We start from the raw sequence: 26,428 nt of genomic DNA on the forward strand, positions 1-26,428 counted from the left end.
AGTGCAGCACTCCCTCAGTACTGACCCTCTGACAGTGCAGCACTCCCTCAGTACTGACCCTCTGACAGTGCAGCACCCCCTCAGTACTGACCCTCTGACAGTGTAGCACTCCCTCAGTACTGACCCTCTGACCGTGCAGCACTCCCTCAGTACTGACCCTCTGACAGTGCGGCGCTCCCTCAGTACTGACCCTCTGACAGTGCGGCACTCCCTCAGTACTGACCCTCTGACAGTGCGGCACTCCCTCAGTACTGACCCTCTGACAGTGCGGCACTCCCTCAGTACTGACCCTGTGACAATGCGGCGCTCCCTCAGTACTGACCCTCTGACAGTGCGACACTCCCTCAGTACTGACTCTCTGACAGTGCGGCACTCCCTCAGTACTGACCCTCTGACATTGCAGCGCTCCCTCAGTACTGACCCTCTGACAGTGCGGTACTCCCTCAGTACTGACCCTCTGACAGTGCTGCACTCCCTCAGTACTGACCCTCTGACAGTGCGGCACTCTCTCAGTACTGACCCTCTGACAGTGCGGCACTCCCTCAGTACTGACCCTCTGACAGTGCGGTGCTCCCTCAGTACTGACCCTCTGACAGTGCGGCGCTCTCTCAATACTAACCCTCTGACAGTGCGGCACTCCCTCAGTACTGACCTTCTGACAGTGCGGCACTCCCTCAGTACTGACCCTCTGACAGTGCTGCACTCCTCAGTACTGACCCTCTGACAGTGCGGCGCTCCCTCAGTACTGACCCTCTGACAGTGCGGCGCTCCCTCAGTACTGACGCTCTGACAGTGCGGCGCTCCCTCAGTACTGACCCTCTGACAGTGCGGCGCCCCCTCAGTACTGACCCTCTGACAGTGCTGCACTCCCTCAGTACTGACACTCTGACAGTGCGGCACTCCCTCAGTACTGACCCTCTGACAGTGCGGCGCACCCTCAGTACTGACCCTCTGACAGTGCGGCGCTCCTTCAGTACTGACTCTCTGACAGTGCAGCGCTCCCGCAGTACTGACCCTCTGACAGTGTGGCACTCCCTCAGTACTGACCCTCTGACAGTGCGACACTCCCTGAGTACTGACCCTCTGACAGTGCGGAACTCCCTCAGTACTGACCCTCTGACCGTGCGGCGCTCCCTCAGTACTGACCCTCTGACAGTGCTGCGCTCCCTCAGTACTGACCCTCGACAGTGCGGCGCTCCCTCAGTACTGACTCTCTGACAGTGCAGCGCTCCCTCAGTACTGACCCTCTGACAGTGCGGAGCTCCCTCAGCAGTGACGCTCTCACAGTGCGGCACTCCCTCAGTACTGACCCTCTGACAGTGCGGCGCTCCCTCAGTACTGACCCTCTGACAGTGCGGCGCTCCCTCAGTACTGACTCTCTGACAGTGCAGCGCTCCCTCAGTACTGACCCTCTGACAGTGCGGAGCTCCCTCAGCAGTGACGCTCTGACAGTGCGGCTCTCCCTCAGTACTGACCCTCTGACAGTGCGGCGCTCCCTCAGTACTGACCCTCTGACAGTGCGGCTCTCCCTCAGTACTGACCCTCTGACAGTGCGACACTCCCTCTGTACTGACCCTCGGACAGTGCGGCACTCCCTCAGTACTGACCCTCTGACAGTGCGGCGCTCCCTCAGTACTGACCCTCTGACAGGGCGGCATTCCCTCAGTACTGACCCTCTGACAGTGCGGCACTCCCTCACTACTGAACCACTGACAGTGCAGCACTCCCTCAGTACTGACCCTCTGACAGTGCGGCACTCCCTCAGTACTGACTCTCGGACAGTGCGGCACTCCCTCAGTACTGACCCTCTGACAGTGCGGCACTCCCTCAGTACTGACCCTCTGACAGTGCGGCACTCCCTCAGTACTGACCCTCTGACAGTGCAGCACTCCCTCAGTACTGACTCTCGGACAGTGCGGCACTCCCTCAGTACTGACCCTCTGACAGTGCGGCACTCCCTCAGTACTGACCCTCTGACAGTGCGGCACTTCCGCAGTACTGACCCTCTGAGAGTGCAGCACTCCCTCAGTACTGACCCTCTGACAGTGCGGCGCTCTCTCAATACTAACCCTCTGACAGTGCGGCACTCCCTCAGTACTGACCCTCTGACAGAGCAGCACTCCCTCAGTACTGACCCTCTGACAGTGCGGCGCTCCCTCAGTACTGACCCTCTAACAGTGCGGCACTCCCTCAGTACTGACCTTCTGACAGTGCGGCACTCCCTCAGTACTGACCCTCTGACAGTGCTGCACTCCTCAGTACTGACCCTCTGACAGTGCGGCGCTCCCTCAGTACTGACCCTCAGACAGTGCGGCGCTCCCTCAGTACTGACCCGCTGACAATGCTGCGCTCCCTCAGTACTGACCCTCGACAGTGCGGCGCTCCCTCAGTACTGACCCTCTGACAGTGCGGCGCTCCTTCAGTACTGACTCTCTGACAGTGCAGCGCTCCCTCAGTACTGACCCTCTGACAGTGCGGAGCTCCCTCAGCATTGACCCTCTGACAGTGCAGCACTCCCTCAGTACTGACCCTCTGACAGTGCGGCACTCCCTCAGTACTGACCCTCTGACAGTGCGGCACTCCCTCAGTACTGACCCTCTGACAGTGCAGCACTCCCTCAGTACTGACCCTCTGACCGTGCAGCGCTCCCTCAGTACTGACCCTCTGACAGTGCGGCACTCCCTCAGTACTGACGCTCTGACAGTGCGGCACTCCCTCAGTACTGACCCTCTGACAGTGCGGCGCTCCCTCAGTACTGACCCTCTGACTGTGCAGCACTCCCTCAGTACTGACCCTCTGACAGTGCAGCACTCCCTCAGTACTGACCCTCTGACAGTGCAGCACCCCCTCAGTACTGACCCTCTGACAGTGTAGCACTCCCTCAGTACTGACCCTCTGACCGTGCAGCACTCCCTCAGTACTGACCCTCTGACAGTGCGGCGCTCCCTCAGTACTGACCCTCTGACAGAGCGGCACTCCCTCAGTACTGACCCTCTGACAGTGCGGCACTCCCTCAGTACTGACCCTCTGACAGTGCGGCACTCCCTCAGTACTGACCCTGTGACAATGCGGCGCTCCCTCAGTACTGACCCTCTGACAGTGCGGCACTCCCTCAGTACTGACTCTCTGACAGTGCGGCACTCCCTCAGTACTGACCCTCTGACAATGCAGCGCTCCCTCAGTACTGACCCTCTGACAGTGCGGCACTCCCTCAGTACTGACCCTCTGACAGTGCTGCACTCCCTCAGTACTGACCCTCTGACAGTGCGGCACTCTCTCAGTACTGACCCTCTGACAGTGCGGCACTCCCTCAGTACTGACCCTCTGACAGTGCGGCACTCCCTCAGTACTGACCCTCTGACAGTGCGGTGCTCCCTCAGTACTGACCCTCTGACAGTGCGGCGCTCTCTCAATACTAACCCTCTGACAGTGCGGCACTCCCTCAGTACTGACCTTCTGACAGTGCGGCACTCCCTCAGTACTGACCCTCTGACAGTGCTGCACTCCTCAGTACTGACCCTCTGACAGTGCGGCGCTCCCTCAGTACTGACCCTCTGACAGTGCGGCGCTCCCTCAGTACTGACGCTCTGACAGTGCGGCGCTCCCTCAGTACTGACCCTCTGACAGTGCGGCGCCCCCTCAGTACTGACCCTCTGACAGTGCTGCACTCCCTCAGTACTGACCCTCTGACAGTGCGGCACTCCCTCAGTACTGACCCTCTGACAGTGCGGCGCTCCCTCAGTACTTACCCTCTGACAGTGCGGCGCTCCTTCAGTACTGACTCTCTGACAGTGCAGCGCTCCCGCAGTACTGACCCTCTGACAGTGTGGCACTCCCTCAGTACTGACCCTCTGACAGTGCGACACTCCCTCAGTACTGACCCTCTGACAGTGCGGCGCTCCCTCAGTACTGACCCTCTGACAGTGCGGCGCTCCCTCAGTACTGACTCTCTGACAGTGCAGCGCTCCCTCAGTACTGACCCTCTGACAGTGCGGAGCTCCCTCAGCAGTGACGCTCTGACAGTGCGGCACTCCCTCAGTACTGACCCTCTGACAGTGCGGCGCTCCCTCAGTACTGACCGTCTGACAGTGCGGCGCTCCCTCAGTACTGACCCTCTGACAGTGCGGCTCTCCCTCAGTACTGACCCTCTGACAGTGCGACACTCCCTCAGTACTGACCCTCGGACAGTGCGGCACTCCCTCAGTACTGACCCTCTGACAGTGCGGCGCTCCCTCAGTACTGACCCTCTGACAGTGCGGTACTCCCTCAGTACTGACCCTCCGACAGTGCGGCACTCCCTCAGTACTGACCCTCTGACAGTGCGGCGCCCCCTCAGTACTGACCCTGTGACAGTGCGGCACTCCCTCAGTACTGACCCTCTGACAGTGCAGCGCTCCTTCAGTACTGACCCTCTGACAGTGCAACACTCCCTCAGTACTGCCCCTCTGACTGTGCGGCACTCCCTCAGTACTGACCCTCTGACAGTGCAGCACTCTCTCAGTACTGACCCTCTGACAGTGCGGCACTCCCTCAGTACTGACCCTCTGACAGTGCGGCGCTGCCTCAGTACTGACGCTCTGACAGTGCGGCACTCCCTCAGTACTGACCATCTGACAGTGCGGCACTCCCTCAGTACTGACCCTCTGACAGTGCGGCACTCCCTCAGTACTGCCCCTCTGACAGTGCGGCACTCCCTCAGTACTGCCCCTCTGACAGTGCGGCACTCCCTCAGTACTGACCCTCTGAAAGTGCGGCACTCCCTCAGTACTGACCCTCTGACAGTGCAGCACTCCCTCAGTACTGACCCTCTGACAGTGCAGCACTCCCTCAGTACTGACCCTCTGACAGTGCGGCACTCCCTCAGTACTGACCCTCTGACAGTGCGGCGCTCCCTCAGTACTGACCCTCTGACAGTGCGGCACTCCCTCAGTACTGACCCTCTGACAGAGCAGCACTCCCTCAGTACTGACCCTCAGACAGTGCGGCGCTCCCTCAGTACTGACCCTCTGACAGTGCTGCGCTCCCTCAGTACTGACCCTCGACAGTGCGGCGCTCCCTCAGTACTGACCCTCTGACAGTGCGGCGCTCCTTCAGTACTGACTCTCTGACAGTGCAGCGCTCCCTCAGTACTGACCCTCTGACAGTGCGGAGCTCCCTCAGCATTGACGCTCTGACAGTGCGGCACTCCCTCAGTACTGACCCTCTGACAGTGCGGCGCTCCCTCAGTACTGACCCTCTGACAGTGCGGCACTCCCTCAGTACTGACCCTCTGACAGTGCAGCACTCCCTCAGTACTGACCCTCTGACCGTGCAGCGCTCCCTCAGTACTGACCCTCTGACAGTGCGGCACTCCCTCAGTACTGACCCTCTGACAGTGCGGCACTCCCTCAGTACTGACCCTCTGACAGTGCGGCGCTCCCTCAGTACTGACCCTCTGACTGTGCAGCACTCCCTCAGTACTGACCCTCTGACAGTGCAGCACTCCCTCAGTACTGACCCTCTGACAGTGCAGCACCCCCTCAGTACTGACCCTCTGACAGTGTAGCACTCCCTCAGTACTGACCCTCTGACCGTGCAGCACTCCCTCAGTACTGACCCTCTGACAGTGCGGCGCTCCCTCAGTACTGACCCTCTGACAGTGCGGCACTCCCTCAGTACTGACCCTCTGACAGTGCGGCACTCCCTCAGTACTGACCCTCTGACAGTGCGGCACTCCCTCAGTACTGACCCTGTGACAATGCGGCGCTCCCTCAGTACTGACCCTCTGACAGTGCGGCACTCCCTCAGTACTGACTCTCTGACAGTGCGGCACTCCCTCAGTACTGACCCTCTGACAATGCAGCGCTCCCTCAGTACTGACCCTCTGACAGTGCGGCACTCCCTCAGTACTGACCCTCTGACAGTGCGGCACTCTCTCAGTACTGACCCTCTGACAGTGCGGCACTCCCTCAGTACTGACCCTCTGACAGTGCGGTGCTCCCTCAGTACTGACCCTCTGACAGTGCGGCGCTCTCTCAATACTAACCCTCTGACAGTGCGGCACTCCCTCAGTACTGACCTTCTGACAGTGCGGCACTCCCTCAGTACTGACCCTCTGACAGTGCTGCACTCCTCAGTACTGACCCTCTGACAGTGCGGCGCTCCCTCAGTACTGACCCTCTGACAGTGCGGCACTCCCTCAGTACTGACCCTCTGACAGTGCGGCACTCCCTCAGTACTGACTCTCTGACAGTGCGGCACTCCCTCAGTACTGACCCTCTGACAATGCAGCGCTCCCTCAGTACTGACCCTCTGACAGTGCTGCACTCCCTCAGTACTGACCCTCTGACAGTGCGGCACTCTCTCAGTACTGACCCTCTGACAGTGCGGCACTCCCTCAGTACTGACCCTCTGACAGTGCGGTGCTCCCTCAGTACTGACCCTCTGACAGTGCGGCGCTCTCTCAATACTAACCCTCTGACAGTGCGGCACTCCCTCAGTACTGACCTTCTGACAGTGCGGCACTCCCTCAGTACTGACCCTCTGACAGTGCTGCACTCCTCAGTACTGACCCTCTGACAGTGCGGCGCTCCCTCAGTACTGACCCTCTGACAGTGCGGCACTCCCTCAGTACTGACGCTCTGACAGTGCGGCGCTCCCTCAGTACTGACCCTCTGACAGTGCGGCGCCCCCTCAGTACTGACCCTCTGACAGTGCTGCACTCCCTCAGTACTGACCCTCTGACAGTGCGGCACTCCCTCAGTACTGACCCTCTGACAGTGCGGCGCTCCTTCAGTACTGACTCTCTGACAGTGCAGCGCTCCCGCAGTACTGACCCTCTGACAGTGTGGCACTCCCTCAGTACTGACCCTCTGACAGTGCGACACTCCCTGAGTACTGACCCTCTGACAGTGCGGAACTCCCTCAGTACTGACCCTCTGACCGTGCGGCGCTCCCTCAGTACTGACCCTCTGACAGTGCTGCGCTCCCTCAGTACTGACCCTCGACAGTGCGGCGCTCCCTCAGTACTGACTCTCTGACAGTGCAGCGCTCCCTCAGTACTGACCCTCTGACAGTGCGGAGCTCCCTCAGCAGTGACGCTCTGACAGTGCGGCACTCCCTCAGTACTGACCCTCTGACAGTGCGGCGCTCCCTCCGTACTGACCCTCTGACAGTGCGGCGCTCCCTCAGTACTGACTCTCTGACAGTGCAGCGCACCCTCAGTACTGACCCTCTGACAGTGCGGAGCTCCCTCAGCAGTGACGCTCTGACAGTGCGGCACTCCCTCAGTACTGACCCTCTGACAGTGCGGCGCTCCCTCAGTACTGACCCTCTGACAGTGCGGCTCTCCCTCAGTACTGACCCTCTGACAGTGCGACACTCCCTCAGTACTGACCCTCGGACAGTGCGGCACTCCCTCAGTACTGACCCTCTGACAGTGCGGCGCTCCCTCAGTACTGACCCTCTGACAGGGCGGCATTCCCTCAGTACTGACCCTCTGACAGTGCGGCACTCCCTCAGTACTGAACCACTGACAGTGCAGCACTCCCTCAGTACTGACCCTCTGACAGTGCGGCACTCCCTCAGTACTGACTCTCGGACAGTGCGGCACTCCCTCAGTCCTGACCCTCTGACAGTGCGGCACTCCCTCAGTACTGACCCTCTGACAGTGCGGCACTCCCTCAGTACTGACCCTCTGACAGTGCAGCACTCCCTCAGTACTGACTCTCGGACAGTGCGGCACTCCCTCAGTACTGACCCTCTGACAGTGCGGCACTCCCTCAGTACTGACCCTCTGACAGTGCGGCACTTCCGCAGTACTGACCCTATGAGAATGCAGCACTCCCTCAGTACTGACCCTCTGACAGTGCGGCACTCCCTCAGTACTGACCCTCTGACAGCGCGGCACTCCCTCAGTACTGACCCTCTGACAGTGCGGCACTCCCTCAGTACTGACCCTCTGACAGTGCGGCACTCCCTCAGTACTGACCCTCTGACATTGCGGCACTCCCTCAGTACTGACACTCTGACAGTGCGGCACTCCCTCAGTACTGACCCTTTGACAGTGCGGCACTCCCTCAGTACTGACCCTCTGACAGTGCGGCACTCCCTCAGTACTGACCCTCTGACAGTGCGGCACTCCCTCAGTACTGACCCTCTGACAGTGCGGCACTCCCTCAGTACTGACCCTCTGACAGTGCGGCACTCCCTCAGTACTGACCCTCTGACAGTGCAGCACTCCCTCAGTACTGACCCTCTGACAGTGCAGCGCTCCCTCAGTACTGACCCTCTGACAGTGCGGCACTCCCTCAGTACTGACCCTCTGACAGTGCGGCACTCCCTCAGTATTGACCCTCTGACAGTGTGGCACTCCCTCAGTACTGACCCTCTGACAGTGCGGCACTCCCTCAGTACTGACCCTCTGACAGTGCAGCACTCCCTCAGTACTGACCCTCTGACAGCGCGGCACTCCCTCAGTACTGACCCTCTGACAGTGCGGCACTCCCTCAGTATTGACCCTCTGACAGTGAGGCGCTCCCTCAGTACTGACCCTCTGACAGTGCGGCACTCCCTCAGTACTGACCCTCTGACAGTACGGCGCTCCCTCAGTACTGACCCTCTGACAGTGCGGCACTCCCTCAGTACTGACCCTCTGACAGTGCGGCACTCCCTCAGTATTGACCCTCTGACAGTGTGGCACTCCCTCAGTACTGACCCTCTGACAGTGCGGCACTCCCTCAGTACTGACCCTCTGACAGTGCAGCACTCCCTCAGTACTGACCCTCTGACAGCGCGGCACTCCCTCAGTACTGACCCTCTGACAGTGCGGCACTCCCTCAGTATTGACCCTCTGACAGTGAGGCGCTCCCTCAGTACTGACCCTCTGACAGTGCGGCACTCCCTCAGTACTGACCCTCTGACAGTACGGCACTCCCTCAGTCCGGTGTGAGTTTGGTGTTGGGTCTGTGGTGACGTCTGCTGGTCTTCGGTGACCTTCCGTCTCAACCTTCTTTTCCAGGCACGGTTCGGGTCACCACAGCCGCCCACCTGGCCCTGCTGGTGCCCAAGAATATTACGTTCTTCCCTGGCAATGGCGAGCTCTTCACCGAGGGCACGGTCGATATCTGGTGGATCGTCCATGACGGGGGAATGTTGATGCTGCTCCCGTTCCTCCTCCGTCAGCACAAGGTACAGAGCGGAGACCCACTTCCTGCCCCTCGCTCCCAGTTACTCCCCTCGCTCCCAGTTACTCCCCTCGCTCCCAGTTACTCCCCTCGCTCCCAGATACTCCCCTCGTTCCCAGATACTCCCCTCGCTCCCAGTTACTCCCCTCGCTCCCAGTTACTCCCCTCGCTCCCAGATACTCCCCTCGTTCCCAGTTACTCCCCTCGCTCCCAGTTACTCCCCTCGCTCCCAGTTACTCCCCTCGCTCCCAGTTACTCCCCTCGCTCCCAGTTACTCCCCTCGCTCCCAGTTACTCCCCTCGCTCCCAGATACTCCCCTCGTTCCCAGATACTCCCCTCGCTCCCAGTTACTCCCCTCGCTCCCAGATACTCCGCTCGCTCCCAGTTACTCCCCTCGCTCCCAGTTACTCCCCTCGCTCCCAGTTACTCCCCTCGCTCCCAGTTACTCCCCTCGCTCCCAGATACTCCCCTCGCTCCCAGATACTCCCGCTCGCTCCCAGTTACTCCCCTCGCTCCCAGTTACTCCCCTCGCTCTCAGATACTCCCGCTCGCTCCCAGATACTCCCGCTCGCTCCCAGTTACTCCCCTCGCTCCCAGTTACTCCCCTCGCTCCCAGTTACTCCCCTCGCTCCCAGTTACTCCCCTCGCTCCCAGTTACTCCCCTCGCTCCCAGATTCTCCCGCTTGCTCCCAGATACTCCCCTCGCTCCCAGATACTCCCACTCGCTCCCAGTTACTCCCCTCGCTCCCAGATCCTCCCCTCGCTCCCAGATACTCCCCTTGCTCCCAGTTGCTCCCCTCGCTCCCAGATACTCACCTCATTCCCAGATACTCCCGCTTGCTCCCAGTTACACCCCTCGCTCCCAGATACTCCCCTCGCTCCCAGATACTCCCCTCGCTCCCAGATACTCCCCTCGCTCCCAGATACTCCCGCTCGCTCCCAGTTACTCCCTTCGCTCCCAAATACTCCCCCTTGCTCCCAGTTACTCCCCCTCATTCCCAGGTACCCTCCCTCACTCCCAGTTACTCTCCCTCGCTCGCAGGTACACCCGTCAGCCCCAGATACTCCCATATCACTCCCAGTTACTCCCCCTTGCTCCCAGTTACTCCCCCTCGCTCCCAGTTACTCCCCCTCGCTCCCAGTTACTCCTCCTCGCTCCCAGTTACTCCCCTTCGCTCCCAGTTACTCCGTCTCTCTTGCTCTGTCTCTCTCTCTCTCTCTCTGTCTGTCTCTCTCTCTCTCTCTGTCTCACTCGCTCTCTCTCTGTCACTCCCTCTCTCTCTCTCTCTCTCTCTATTTATCTCTGTGTCTCTGTCTCTCTCTCTGTCTTTCTCTCTCGGTCTCTCTCTGTGTCTCCGTCTCTCTCTCTGTCTCTCTCTCTTTCTCTGTGTCTCTGTCTCTCGCTCTCTGTCTCCCTCTCTGTCTCTCTCTCTCTCTGTCTCTCTCTCTCTCTCTGCCTCTCTCTCTGTCTCTCTCTCTGTCTCTCTCTGTCTCTCTCTCTCTTTCCTTCGCTCCCAGTTCCACTTTTACCCCCCTCTCTCTCTCTCTCTCGCAGGTTTGGAGGAAGTGTAATATTCGGATTTTCACTGTGGCCCAGATGGAGGATAACAGTATTCAGATGAAGAAAGACTTGGCCACGTTCCTCTATCACCTGCGCATTGAGGCCGAAGTGGAGGTGGTCGAAATGGTGAGGGACGGGGGCAGCCATCGGATTCGGTCTTCGCACGGACCCAGTATCACGTCATCACGTCCACAGGAACAGGAGGCCCATTCAGCCCCTCGAGCCTGTTACACAGGAACAGGAGGCCCATTCAGCCCTCTCCTCGAGTCTGTTACACAGGAACAGGAGGGGGCCCATTCACCCACCTCCTCGAGCCTGTTACACAGGAACAGGAGGAGGCCCCTTCAGCCTCCCCTCCTCGAGTCTGTTACACAGGAACAGGAGGAGGCCCATTCAGCCCCTCCTCGAGCCTGTTACACAGGAACAGGAGGAGGCCCATTCAGCCCCTCGAGCCTGTTACACAGGAACAGGAGGAGGCCCATTCAGCCCCCTCCACGAGTCTGTTACACAGGAACAGGAGGAGACCCATTCAGCCCCTCGAGTTTGTTACACAGGAACAGGAGGAGGCCCATTCAGCCCCCCCTCCTCGAGCCTGTTACACAGGAACAGGAGGAGGCCCATTCAGCCCCCTCCTCGAGTCTGTGACACAGGAACAGGAGGAGGCCCATTCAGCCCCCCCTCCTCGAGTCTGTGACACAGGAACAGGAGGAGGCCCATTCAGCCCCTCGAGTCTGTTACACAGGAACAGGAGGAGGCCCATTCAGCCCCCCCCCTCCTCGAGTCTGTTACACAGGAACAGGAGGAGGCCCATTCAGCCCCTCGAGTCTGTTACACAGGAACAGGAGGGGGCCCATTCACCCACCTCCTCGAGTCTGTTACACAGGAACAGGAGGAGGCCCATTCAGCCCCCTCCACGAGTCTGTTACACAGGAACAGGAGGAGGCCCATTCAGCCCCCCCCTCCTCGAGTCTGTTACACAGGAACAGGAGGAGGCCCATTCAGCCCCTCGAGTCTGTTACACAGGAACAGGAGGAGGCCCATTCAGCCCCCCCTCCTCGAGCCTGTTACACAGGAACAGGAGGAGGCCCATTCAGCCCCCCCTCCTCGAGTCTGTGACACAGGAACAGGAGGAGGCCCATTCAGCCCCCTCCACGAGTCTGTTACACAGGAACAGGAGGAGGCCCATTCAGCCCCCTCCTCGAGTCTGTTACACAGGAACAGGAGGAGGCCCATTCAGCCCCCCCCCCCCTCGAGTCTGTTACACAGGAACAGGAGGAGGCCCATTCAGCCCCCTCTCCTCGAGTCCGTTACACAGGAACAGGAGGAGGCCCATTCAGCCCCCCTCCTCGAGTCTGTTACACAGGAACAGGAGGAGGCCCATTCAGCCCCTCGAGTCTGTTACACAGGAACAGGAGGAGGCCCATTCAGCCCCCCCTCCTCGAGTCTATTACACAGGAACAGGAGGAGGCCCATTCAGCCCCCCCTCCTCGAGTCTGTTACACAGGAACAGGAGGAGGCCCATTCAGCCCCCTCTCCTCGAGTCTATTACACAGGAACAGGAGGAGGCCCATTCAGCCCCCCCTCCTCGAGTCTGTTACACAGGAACAGAAGGAGGCCCATCCAGCCCCCCCTCATCGAGTCTGTTACACAGGAACAGGAGGAGGCCCATTCAGCCCCCTCCTCGAGTCTGTTACACAGGAACAGAAGGAGGCCCATCCAGCCTCCTCTCCTCGAGTCTGTTACACAGGAACAGGAGGAGGCCCATTCAGCTCCTCGAGTCTGTTACACAGGAACAGGAGGAGGCCCATTCAGCCCCCCCTCCTCGAGTCTGTTACACAGGAACAGGAGGAGGCCCATTCACCCCCCCCTCCTCGAGTCTCTTACACAGGAACAGGAGGAGGCCCATTCAGCCCCTCGAGTCTGTTACACAGGAACAGGAGGAGGCCCATTCAGACCCCCCCCCTCGAGTCTGTTACACAGGAACAGAAGGAGGCCCATTCAGCTCCTCGAGTCTGTTACACAGGAACAGAAGGAGGCCCATCCAGCCTCCTCTCCTCGAGTCTGTTACACAGGAACAGGAGGAGGCCCATTCAGCTCCTCGAGTCTGTTACACAGGAACAGGAGGAGGCCCATTCACCCCCCCCTCCTCGAGTCTCTTACACAGGAACAGGAGGAGGCCCATTCAGCCCCTCGAGTCTGTTACACAGGAACAGGAGGAGGCCCATTCAGCCCCCCCTCCTTGAGTCTGTTACACAGGAACAGGAGGCCCATTCAGCCCCCCCTCCTCAAGTCTGTTACACAGGAACAGGAGGGGGCCCATTCAGCCCCCTCCTCGAGCCTGTTACACAGGAACAGGAGGTGGCCCATTCAGCCCCTCGAGCCTGTTACACAGGAACAGGAGGAGGCCCATTCAGCCTCCCTCCTCGAGTCTGTTACACAGGAACAGGAGGAGGCCCATTCAGCCCCCTCCTCCAGTCTGTTACACAGGAACAGGAGGAGGCCCATTCAACCCCCTCCTCCTCGAGTCTGTTACACAGGAACAGGAGGAGGCCCATTCAGCCCCTCGAGTCTGTTACACAGGAACAGGAGGAGGCCTATTAAGCCCCTCGAGTCTGTTACACAGGAACAGGAGGAGGCCCATTCAGCCCCCCTCCTCGGGTCTGTTACACAGGATCAGGAGGAGGCCCATTCAGCCCCTCGAGTCTGTTGCACAGGAACAGAAGGAGGCCCATTCAGACTTCCATATGGGCTCCCCTATGTAGTCACTGGTCTGTTCCGTGGCTATATTGAGTTGTTTGACATCCTCCCTTCAGGGCAAGGCGGTCGGATCCATTTTGCCCTCTCGGTTACGAGCATGGTTAACAATCGCTCCCGTCTGTTACAGCACGACAGTGATATCTCAGCGTACACATACGAACGCACCCTGATGATGGAGCAGCGATCACAAATGTTGAGGCAGATGAGACTATCCAAGACTGACCGAGACAGAGAGGTGAGAAGGCGTCATCCACTATCCCAGTCCCAACAGGCCTAAATCAGTGGCAATTCACCACCAATCTAATCGAGGGGTTCAGGGTGGTTTATATAGAGAATAACAGATACCCGGGAGTGAGTTACAGACTGGAATCTAATCGAGGGGTTCGGGGTGGTTTATAGATAGAATAACAGATACCCGGGAGTGAGTTACACACTGGAATCTAATCGAGGAGTTCGAGGTGGTTTATATATAGAATAACAGATACCCGGGAGTGAGTTACACACTGGAGTCTAATCGAGGGGTTCGGGGTGGTTTATATATAGAATAACAGATACCCGGGAGTGAGTTACAGACTGGAATCTAATCGAGGGGTTCGGGGTGGTTTATATATAGAATAACAGATACCCGGGAGTGAGTTACAGACTGGAATCTAATCGAGGGGTTCGGTGTGGTTTATATATCGAATAACAGATACCCGGGAGTGAGTTACAGACTGGAATCTAATCGAGGGGTTCGGGGTGGTTTATAGATAGAATAACAGATACCCGGGAGTGAGTTACACACTGGAATCTAATCGAGGGGTTCGGTGTGGTTTATATATTGAATAACAGATACCCGGGAGTGAGTTACAGACTGGAATCTAATCGAGGGGTTCGGGGTGGTTTATAGATAGAATAACAGATACCCGGGAGTGAGTTACACACTGGAATCTAATCGAGGGGATTGGGGTGGTTTATATATAGAATAACAGATACCCGGGTGTGAGTTACAGACTGGAATCTAATCGAGGGGTTCGGGGTGGTTTATATATAGAATAACAGATACCCGGGAGTGAGTTACAGACTGGAATCTAATCGAGGGGTTTGGGGTGCTTTATATATAGAATAACAGATACCCGGGAGTGAGTTACAGACTGGAATCTAATCGAGGGGTTCGGGGTGGTTTATAGATAGAATAACAGATACCCGGGAGTGAGTTACAGACTGGAATATAATCGAGGGGTTCGGGGTTGTTTATATATAGAATAACAGATACCCGGGAGTGAGTTACAGACTGGAATCTAATCGAGGGTTTCGGGGTGGTGTATATATAGAATAACAGATACCCGGGAGTGAGTTACAGACTGGAATCTAATCGAGGGTTCAGGATAGTTTATATATAGAATAACAGATACCCGGGAGTGAGTTACAGACTGGAATCTAATCGAGGGGTTCGGGGTGGTTTATATATAGAATAACAGAGACCCGGGAGTGAGTTACAGACTGGAATCTATTCGAGGGGTTCGGGGTGGTTTATATATAGAATAACAGATACCCGGGAGTGAGTTACAGACTGGAATCTAATCGAGGGGTTCGGGGTGGTTTATATATAGAATAACAGATACCCGGGAGTGAGTTACAGACTGGAATCTAATCGAGGGGTTCGGGGCTGTTTATATATAGAATAACAGATACCCGGGAGTGAGTTACAGACTGGAATCTAATCGAGGGGTTCGGGGTGGTTTATATATAGAATAACAGATACCCGGGAGTGAGTTACAGACTGGAATCTAATCGAGGGGTTCGGGGTGGTTTATATATAGAATTACAGATACGCGGGTGTGAGTTACAGACTGGAATCTAATCGAGGGGTTCGGGGTGGTTTATATATAGAATAACAGATACCCGGGCGTGAGTTACAGACTGGAATCTAATCGAGGGGTTCGGGGTGGTTTATATATAGAATAACAGATACCCGGGAGTGAGTTACAGACTGGATTCTAATCGAGGGGTTCGGGGCTGTTTATATATAGAATAACAGATACCCGGGAGTGAGTTACAGACTGGAATCTAATCGAGGGGTTCGGTGTGGTTTATATATAGAATAACAGACACCCGGGAGTCAGTTACAGACTGGAATCTAATCGAGGGGTTCAGGGTGGTTTATATATAGAATAACAGATATCCGGGAGTGAGTTACGGTCTGGAATCTAATCGAGGGGTTCGGGGTGGTTTATATATAGAATAACCGATACCCGGGAGTGAGTTACAGACTGGAATCTAATCGAGGTGTTCAGTGTGGTTTATATATAGAATAACAGATACCCGGGAGTGAGTTACAGACTGGAATCTAATCGAGGGGTTCGGGGTGGATTATAGAATAACAGATACCCGGGAGTGAGTTACAGACTGGAATCTAATCGAGGTGTTCAGTGTGGTTTATATATAGAATAACAGATACCCGGGAGTGAGTTACAGACTGGAATCTAATCGAGGGGTTTGGGGTGGTTTATATAAAGAATAACAGATACCCGGGAGTGAGTTACAGACTGGAATCTAATCGAGGGGTTCGGGGTGGTTTATATATAGAATAACAGATACCCGGGAGTGAGTTACAGACTGGAATCTAATCGAGGGGTTCGGGGTGGTTTATATATAGAATAACAGATACCCGAGAGTGAGTTACAGACTGGAATCGAATCGAGGGGTTCGGGGGGGATTATATATAGAATAACAGATACCCGGGAGTGAGTTACAGACTGGAATTTAATCGAGGGGTTCGGGGTGGTGTATATATAGAATAACAGATACCCGGGAGTGAGTTACAGACTGGAATTTAATCGAGGGGTTCGGGGGGGATTATATATAGAATCACAGATACCCGGGTGTGAGTTACAGACTGGAATCTAATCGAGGGGTTCGGGGTGGTTTATATATAGAATAACAGATACCCGGGAGTGAGTTACAGACTGGAATCTAATCGAGGGGTTCGGGGTGGTTGAGATATAGAATAACAGATACCCGGGAGTGAGTTGCAGACTGGAATTTAATCGAGGGGTTCGGTGTGGTTTATATATAGAGTAACAGATACCCGGGAGTGAGTTACAGACTGGAATCTAATCGAGGGGTTCGGGATGGTTTATATATAGAATAACAGATACCCGGCAGTGAGTTACAGACTGGAATCTAATCGAGGGGTTCGGGGTGGTTTATGTAGAGAATAACAGATACCCGGGAGTGAGTTACAGACTGGAATCTAATCGAGGGGTTCGGGGGGGATTATATATAGAATAACAGATACCCGGGAGTGAGTTACAGACTGGAATCTAATCGAGGGGCTCGGGATGGTTTATATATAGAATAACAGATACCCGGCAGTGAGTTACAGACTGGAATCTAATCGAGGGGTTCGGGGTGGTTTATGTAGAGAATAACAGATACCCGGGAGTGAGTTACAGACTGGAATCTAATCGAGGTGTTCGGGGTGGTTTATATATAGAATAACAGATACCCGGGAGTGAGTTACAGACTGGAATCTAATCGAGGGGTTCGGGGTGGTTTATATATAGAATAACAGATACCCGGGAGTGAGTTACAGACTGGAATCTAATCGACGGGATCAGGGTGGTTTATATATAGAATCACAGATACCCGGGTGTGAGTTACAGACTGGAATCTAATCGAGCGGTTCGGGGTGGTTTATATATAGAATAACAGACACCCGGGAGTGAGTTACACACTGGAATCTAATCGAGGGGTTCAGGGTGGTTTATATATAGAATAACAGATACCCGGGAGTGAGTTACAGACTGGAATCTAATCGAGGGGTTCGGGATGGTTTATATATAGAATAACAGATACCCGGGAGTGAGTTACAGATTGGAATCTAATCGAGGGGTTCGGGGTGGTTTATATATAGAATAACAGATACACGGGAGTGAGTTACAGACTGGAATCTAATCGAGGAGTTCGAGGTGGTTTATATATAGAATAACAGATACCCGGGAGTGAGTTACAGACTGGAATCTAATCGAGGGGTTCAGGGTGTTTTATATATAGAATAACAGATACCCGGGAGTGAGTTACAGACTGGAATCGAATCGAGGGGTTCGGGGTGGTTTATTTATAGAATAACAGATACCCGGGAGTGAGTTCCAGACTGGAATCTAATCGATGGGTTCGGGGTGGTTTATATATAGAATAACAGATACCCGGGAGTGAGTTACAGACTGGAATCTAATCGAGGGGTTCGGCGTGGTTTATATATAGAATAACAGATACCCGGGAGTGAGTTACAGACTGGAATCTAATCGAGGGGTTCGGGGAGGTTTATATATAGAATAACATACCCGGGAGTGAGTTACAGACTGGAATCTAATCGAGGGGTTCAGGGTGGTTTATATATAGAATAACAGATACCCGGGTGTGAGTTACAGACTGGAATCCAATAGAGGGCTTCGGGGCGGTTTCTATATAGATTAACAGATACCCGCGAGTGAGTGACAGGCTGGAATCTAATCGAGGAGTTCAGGCTGGTTTATATATAGAATAACAGATACCCGGGAGTGAATTATAGACTGCAATCTAATCGAGGGGTTGGGGTGGTTTATATATAGAATAACAGGTACCCGGGAGTGAGTTACAGACTGGAATCTAATCGATGGCTTCGGGGTGGTTTATATATAGAATAACAGATACCCGGGTGTGAGTTACAGACTGGAATCTAATCGAGGGGTTCGGGGTGGTTTATATATAGAATAACAGATACCCGGCAGTGAGTTACAGACTGGAATCTAATCGAGGGGTTCAGGGTGGTTTATATATAGAATAACAGATACCCGGGTGTGAGTTACAGACTGGAATCTAATCGAGGGGTTCGGGGTGGTTTATATGTAGAATAACAGATACCCGGGAGTGAGTTACAGACTGGAATCTAATCGAGGGTTTCGGGGTGGTTTATATATATAGAAAAACAGATGCCCGGGAGTGAGTTACAGACTGGAATCTAATCGAGGGGTTCAGGATAGTTGATATATAGAATAACAGATACCCGGGAGGTAGTTACAGACTGGAATCTAATCGAGGGGTTCCGGTGGTTTCTATATAGAATAACAGATACCCGGGAGTGAGTTACAGACTGGAATCTAATCGAGGGGTTCAGGGTGGTTTATATATAGAATAACAGATACCCAGGAGTGAGTTACAGACTGGAATCTAATCGAGGGGTTCGGGGTGGTTTATGTAGAGAATAACAGATACCCGGGAGTGAGTTACAGACTGGAATCTAATCGAGGGGTTCGGGGTGGTTTATATATAGAATAACAGATACCCGGGAGTGAGTTACAGACTGGAATCTAATCGAGGGGTTCGGGGTGGTTTATATATAGAATAACTGATACCCGGGAGTGAGTTACAGACTGGAATCTAATCGACGGGATCAGGATGGTTTATATATAGAATCACAGATACCCGGGTGTGAGTTACAGACTGGAATCTAATCGAGCAGTTCGGGGTGGTTTATATATAGAATAACAGATACCCGGGAGTGAGTTACAGACTGGAATCTAATCGAGGGGTTCGGGGAGGTTTATATATAGAATAACAGACACCCGGGAGTGAGTTACACACTGGAATCTAATCGAGGGGTTCAGGGTGGTTTATATATAGAATAACAGATACCCGGGAGTGAGTTACAGACTGGAATCTAATCGAGGGGTTCGGGATGGTTTATATATAGAATAACAGATACCCGGGAGTGAGTTACAGACTGGAATCTAATCGAGGGGTTCGGGGTGGTTTATATATAGAATAACAGATACACGGGAGTGAGTTACAGACTGGAATCTAATCGAGGAGTTCGAGGTGGTTTATATATAGAATAACAGATACCCGGGAGTGAGTTACAGACTGGAATCTAATCGAGGGGTTCAGGGTGTTTTATATATAGAATAACAGATACCCGGGAGTGAGTTACAGACTGGAATCGAATCGAGGGGTTCGGGGTGGTTTATTTATAGAATAACAGATACCCGGGAGTGAGTTCCAGACTGGAATCTAATCGATGGGTTCGGGGTGGTTTATATATAGAATAACAGATACCCGGGTGTGTGTTACAGACTGGAATCCAATAGAGGGCTTCGGGGCGGTTTCTATATAGATTAACAGATACCCGCGAGTGAGTGACAGGCTGGAATCTAATCGAGGAGTTCGGGCTGGTTTATATATAGAATAACAGATACCCGGGAGTGAATTATAGACTGCAATCTAATCGAGGGGTTGGGGTGGTTTATATATAGAATAACAGATACCCGGCAGCGAGTTACAGACTGGAATCTAATCGATGGCTTCGGGGTGGTTTATATATAGAATAACAGATACCCGGGTGTGAGTTACAGACTGGAATCTAATCGAGGGGTTCGGGGTGGTTTATATATAGAATAACAGATACCCGGCAGTGAGTTACAGACTGGAATCTAATCGAGGGGTTCAGGGTGGTTTATAGATAGAATAACAGATACCCGGGTGTGAGTTACAGACTGGAATCTAATCGAGGGGTTCGGGGTGGTTTATATATAGAATAACAGATACCCGGGAGTGAGTTACAGACTGGAATCTAATCGAGGGGTTCGGGGTGGTTTATATATAGAAAAACAGATGCCCGGGAGTGAGTTACAGACTGGAATCTAATCGAGGGGTTCAGGATAGTTGATATATAGAATAACAGATACCCGGGAGTGAGTTACAGACTGGAATCTAATCGAGGGGTTCCGGTGGTTTCTATATAGAATAACAGATACGCGGGAGTGAGTTACAGACTGCAATCTAATCGAGCGGTTCGGGGTGGTTTATATATAGAATAACAGATACCAGGGAGTGAGTTACAGGCTGGAATCTAATTGAGGGGTTCGGGGTGGTTTATTTATAGAATAACAGATACCCGGGAGTGAGTTACAGACTGGAATCTAATCGAGGGGTTCAGGGTGGTTTATATATAGAATAACAGATACCCAGGAGTGAGTTACAGACTGGAATCTCATCGAGTGGTTCAGGGTGCTTTATATATAGAATAACAGATACCCAGGAGTGAGTTACAGACTGGAATCTAATCGAGTGGTTCAGGGTGGTTTATATATAGGATAACAGATACCCGGGAGTGAGTTACAGACTGGAGTCTAATCGAGGGGTTCGGGGTGGTTTATATATAGAATAACAGATACCCGGCTGTGAGTTACAGACTGGAATCTAATCATGGGGTTCGGGGTGGATTATATATAGAATAACAGATACCCGGGAGTGAGTTACAGACTGGAATCTAATCGAGGGGTTCGGGGTGGTTTAAATATCGAATAACAGATACCCGGGAGTGAGTTACAGACTGGAATCTAATCGAGGGGTTCGGGGTGGTTTATATATAGAATAACAGATACCCGGGAGTGAGTTACAGACTGGAATCTAATTGAGAGGTTTGGGGTGGTTTATATATAGAATAACAGATACCCGGGAGGGAGTTACAGACTGGAATCTAATCGAGGGGTTCGGAGTGGTTTATATATAGAATAACAGATACCCGGGAGTGAGTTACAGACTGGAATCTAATCGAGGGGTTCGGGGTGGTTTATATATAGAATAACAGATACCCGGGAGTGAGTTACAGACTGGAATCTAATTGAGAGGTTTGGGGTGGTTTATATATAGAATAACAGATACCCGGGAGGGAGTTACAGACTGGAATCTAATCGAGTGGTTCGGGGTGGTTTATATATAGAATAACAGATACCCGGGAGTGAGTTACAGACTGGAATCTAATTGAGAGGTTTGGGGTGGTTTATATATAGAATAACAGATACCCGGGAGTGAGTTACAGACTGGAATCTAATCGAGGGGTTCGGGGTGTTTATAGAATAACAGATACCCGGGAGTGAGTTACAGACTGGAATCTCATCGCGTGGTTCAGGGTGCTATATATATAGAATAACAGATACCCAGGAGTGAGTTACAGACTGGAATCTAATCGAGTGGTTCAGGGTGGTTTATATATAGAATAACAGATACCCGGGAGTGAGTTACAGACTGGAGTCTAATCGAGGGGTTCGGGGTGGTTTATATATAGAATAACAGATACCCGGCTGTGAGTTACAGACTGGAATCTAATCATGGGGTTCGGGGTGGATTATATATAGAATAACAGATACCCGGGAGTGAGTTACAGACTGGAATCTAATCGAGGGGTTCGGTGTGGTTTATATATAGAATAACAGATACCCGGGAGTGAGTTACAGACTGGAGTCTAATCGAGGGGTTCGGGGTGGTTTATATATAGAATAACAGATACCCGGCTGTGAGTTACAGACTGGAATCTAATCATGGGGTTCGGGGTGGATTATATATAGAATAACAGATACCCGGGAGTGAGTTACAGACTGGAATCTAATCGAGGGGTTCGGTGTGGTTTATATATAGAATAACAGATACCCGGGAGTGAGTTACAGACTGGAATCTAATCGAGGGGTTCGGGGTGGTTTATATATAGAATAACAGATACCCGGGAGTGAGTTACAGACTGGAATCTAATCGAGGGGTTCGGGGTGGTTTATATATAGAATAACAGATACCCGGGAGTGAGTTACAGACTGGAATCTAATTGAGAGGTTTGGGGTGGTTTATATATAGAATAACAGATACCCGGGAGGGAGTTACAGACTGGAATCTAATCGAGTGGTTCGGGGTGGTTTATATATAGAATAACAGATACCCGGGAGTGAGTTACGGACTGGAATCTAATTGAGAGGTTTGGGGTGGTTTATATATAGAATAACAGATACCCGGGAGTGAGTTACAGACTGGAATCTAATCGAGGGGTTCGGGGTGTTTATAGAATAACAGATACCCGGGAGTGAGTTACAGACTGGAATCTAATCGAGGGGTTCGGAGTGGTTTATATATGGAATAACAGATACCCGGGAGTGAGTTACAGACTGGAATCTAATCGAGGGGTTCGGGGTGGTTTATATATAGAATAACAGATACCCGGGAGCGAGTTACAGACTGGAATCTAATTGAGAGGTTTGGGGTGGTTTATATATAGAATAACAGATACCCGGGAGGGAGTTACAGACTGGAATCTAATCGAGTGGTTCGGGGTGGTTTATATATAGAATGACAGATACCCGGGAGTGAGTTACAGACTGGAATCTAATCGAGGGGTTCGGGGTGGTTTATATATAGAGTAACAGATGCCCGGGAATGAGTTACAGATTGGAATCTAATCGAGGAGCTCGGGATGGTTTATACATAGAATAACAGATACCCGGGAGTGAGTTACAGACTGGAATCTATTCGAGGGGTTCGGGCTGGTTTATATATAGAATAACAGATACCCGGGAGTGAGTTACAGACTGGAATCTAATCGAGGGGTTCGGGGTGGTTTATATATAGAATAACAGATACCCGGGAGTGAGTTACAGACTGGAATCTAATCGAGGGGTTCGGGGTGGTTTATATATAGAATAACAGATACCCGGGAGTGAGTTACAGACTAGAATCTAATCGAGGGGTTCGGGGTGGTTTATATATCGAATAACAGATACCCGGGAGTGAGTTACAGACTGGAATCTAATCGAGGGGTTCGGGGTGGTTTATATATAGAATAACAGATACCCGGGAGTGAGTTACAGACTGGAATCTAATCGAGGGGTTCATGGTGGTTTATATATAGAATAACAGATACCCGGGAGTGAGTTACAGACTTAAATCTATTCGAGGGGTTTGGGGTGGTTTATATATAGAATAACATGTACCCGGGAGTGAGTTACACACTGGAATCTAATCGAGGGGTTCAGGGTGGTTAAAATATAGTATCACAGGTACCTGGGAGTGAGTTACAGACTGGAATCTGATCTAGGGGTTCGGGGTGGTTTATATATAGAATAACAGATACCCAGGAGTGAGTTACAGACTGGAATCTAATCGAGGGGTTCGGGGTGGTTTATATGTAGAATTACAGATACCTGGAAGTGAGTTACCGACTGGAATCTCATCGAGGGGTTTGGGGTTGTTTATATATAGAATAACAGATACCCGGGATTGAGTTACAGACTGGAATCTAGTCGAGGGGTTCGGGGGGGTTTATATATAGAATTACAGATACCCGGGAGTGAGTTACAGACTGGAATCTAATCGTGGTGTTCGGGGTGGTTTATATATAGAATAACAGATACCCGGAAGTGAGTTACAGACTGGAATCTAATCGAGGGGTTTGGGGTGGTTTATATATAGAGTAACAGATACCCGGGAGTGAGTTACAGACTGGAATCTAATCGAGGGGTTCAGGGTGTTTTATATGTAGAATAACAGATACCCGGGAGTGAGCTACAGACTGCAATCTAATCGAGGGGTTCAGGGTGGTTTATATATAGAATAACAGATACCCGGCAGTGAGTTACAGACTGGAATCTAATCGAGGGGTTTGGGTTTGTTTATATATAGAATAACAGATACCCGGGAGTGAGTTACAGACTGGAATCTAATCGAGGGGTCGGGGTGGTTTATATATAGAATAACAGATACCCGGGAGTGAGTTACAGACTGGAATCTAATCGAGGGGTTCGGGGTGGTTTATATATAGAATAACAGATACCCGGGAGTGAGTTACAGACTGGAATCTAATCGAGGGGTTTGGGGTGGTTTATATATAGAATAACAGATACCCGGGAGTGAGTTACAGACTGGAATCTAATCGAAGGGTTCGGCATGGTTTATTTATAGAATAACAGATACCCGGGAGTGAGTTACAGACTGGAATCTAATCGAGGGGTTCGGGGTGGTTTATATATAGAATCACAGATACCCGGGAGTGAGTTACAGACTGGAATCTAATCGAGGGGTTCGGGATGGTTTATATATAGAATAACAGATACCCGGGAGTGAGTTACAGACTGGAATCTAATCGAGGGGCTTGGGGTGGTTTATATGTAGAATAACAGACACCCGGGAGTGAGTTACAGACTGGAATCTAATCGAGGGGCTTGGGGTGGTTTATATGTAGAATAACAGACACCCGGGAGTGAGTTACAGACGGGAATCTAATCGAGGGGTTCGGGGTGGTTTATATATTGAATCACAGATACCGGGGAGTGAGCTACAGACTGGAATCTAATCAAGGGGTTCGGGGTGGTTTATATATAGAATAACAGATACCCGGGAGTGAGTTACAGACTGGAATCTAATCGAGGGGCTTGGGGTGGTTTATATGTAGAATAACAGACACCCGGGAGTGAGTTACAGACGGGAATCTAATCGAAGGGTTCGGGATGGTTTATATATAGAATCACAGATACCCGGGAGTGAGTTACAGACTGGAATCTAATCGAGGGGTTTGTGGTGGTTTATATGTAGAATAACAGACACCCGGGAGTGAGTTACAGACTGGAATCTAATCGAGGGGTTTGGGGTGGTTTATATACAGAATAACAGATACCCGGGAGTGAGTTACAGACTGGAACCTAATCGAGGGGTTCGGGGTGGTTTATATATAGAATAACAGATACCCGGGAGTGAGTTACAGACTGGAATCTAATCGAGGTGTTCAGGGTGGTTTTTATATAGAATAACAGATACCCGGGAGTGAGTTACAGACTGGAACCTAATCGAGGGGTTCGGGGTGGTTTATATACAGAATAACAGATACCCGGGAGTGAGTTACAGACTGGAATCTAATTGAGGGGTTCGGGGTGGTTTATATATAGAATAACCGACACCCGGGAGTGAGTTACAGACTGGAATCTAATCGAAGGGTTCGGGGTGGTTTCTATACAGAATAACAGATACCCGGGAGTGAGTTACAGACTGGAATCTAATCGAAGGGTTCGGGGTGGTTTCTATACAGAATAACAGATACCCGGGAGTGAGTTACAGACTGGAATCTAATCTAGGGGTTCGGGGTGGTTTATATACAGAATAACACATACCCGGGAGTGAGTTACAGACTGGAATCTAATCGAGGGGTTCAGGGTGGTTTATATATAGAATTACAGATACCCGGGAGTGAGTTACAGACTGGAATCTAATCGAGGGGTTCGGGTTGGTTTATATATAGAATAACAGATACCCGGGAGTGAGTTACAGACTGGAATCTAATCGAGGGGTTCGGGGGGGTTTATATATAGAATAACGGATACCCGGGAGTGAGTTACAGACTGGAATCTAATCGAGGGGTTCGGGGTGGTTTATATACAGAATAACAGATACCCGGGAGTGAGTTACAGACTGGAATCTAATCGAGCGGTTCGGTGTGGTTTATATATGGGATAACAGATACCCGGGAGTGAGTTACAGACTGGAATCCAATCGAGGGGTTCGGGGTGGTTTATATATAGAATAACAGATACCCGGGAGTGAGTTACAGACTGGAATCTAATCGAGGGGTTCGGGGTGGTTTATATATAGAATCACAGATACCCGGGAGTGAGTTACAGACTGGAATCTAATCGAGGGGTTCGGGATGGTTTATATATAGAATAACAGATACCCGGGAGTGAGTTACAGACTGGAATCTAATCGAGGGGCTTGGGGTGGTTTATATGTAGAATAACAGACACCCGGGAGTGAGTTACAGACTGGAATCTAATCGAGGGGCTTGGGGTGGTTTATATGTAGAATAACAGACACCCGGGAGTGAGTTACAGACGGGAATCTAATCGAGGGGTTCGGGGTGGTTTATATATTGAATCACAGATACCGGGGAGTGAGTTACAGACTGGAATCTAATCAAGGGGTTCGGGGTGGTTTATATATAGAATAACAGATACCCGGGAGTGAGTTACAGACTGGAATCTAATCGAGGGGCTTGGGGTGGTTTATATGTAGAATAACAGACACCCGGGAGTGAGTTACAGACGGGAATCTAATCGAAGGGTTCGGGATGGTTTATATATAGAATCACAGATACCCGGGAGTGAGTTACAGACTG

The 26,428-nt window shown here is 52.2% G+C and overlaps 1 protein-coding gene across 1 annotated transcript in view; it reads left to right on the forward strand.

Annotated features, from left to right (window-relative positions):
• Window positions 1-26,428, forward strand: part of LOC140422583 (solute carrier family 12 member 6) — a 539,853-nt gene that overhangs the window by 472,498 nt on the left and 40,927 nt on the right. Inside the window, exons 6-8 of the mRNA XM_072507591.1 lie at window positions 8,999-9,168; window positions 10,720-10,851; window positions 13,610-13,717. Of these exons, the coding sequence (XP_072363692.1) occupies window positions 8,999-9,168; window positions 10,720-10,851; window positions 13,610-13,717 (410 nt within the window). The remainder of the gene's footprint in view (window positions 1-8,998; window positions 9,169-10,719; window positions 10,852-13,609; window positions 13,718-26,428) is intronic.

This window comes from Scyliorhinus torazame, chromosome 5 (assembly GCF_047496885.1).
Source record: "Scyliorhinus torazame isolate Kashiwa2021f chromosome 5, sScyTor2.1, whole genome shotgun sequence".
NCBI lineage: Eukaryota > Metazoa > Chordata > Chondrichthyes > Carcharhiniformes > Scyliorhinidae > Scyliorhinus > Scyliorhinus torazame.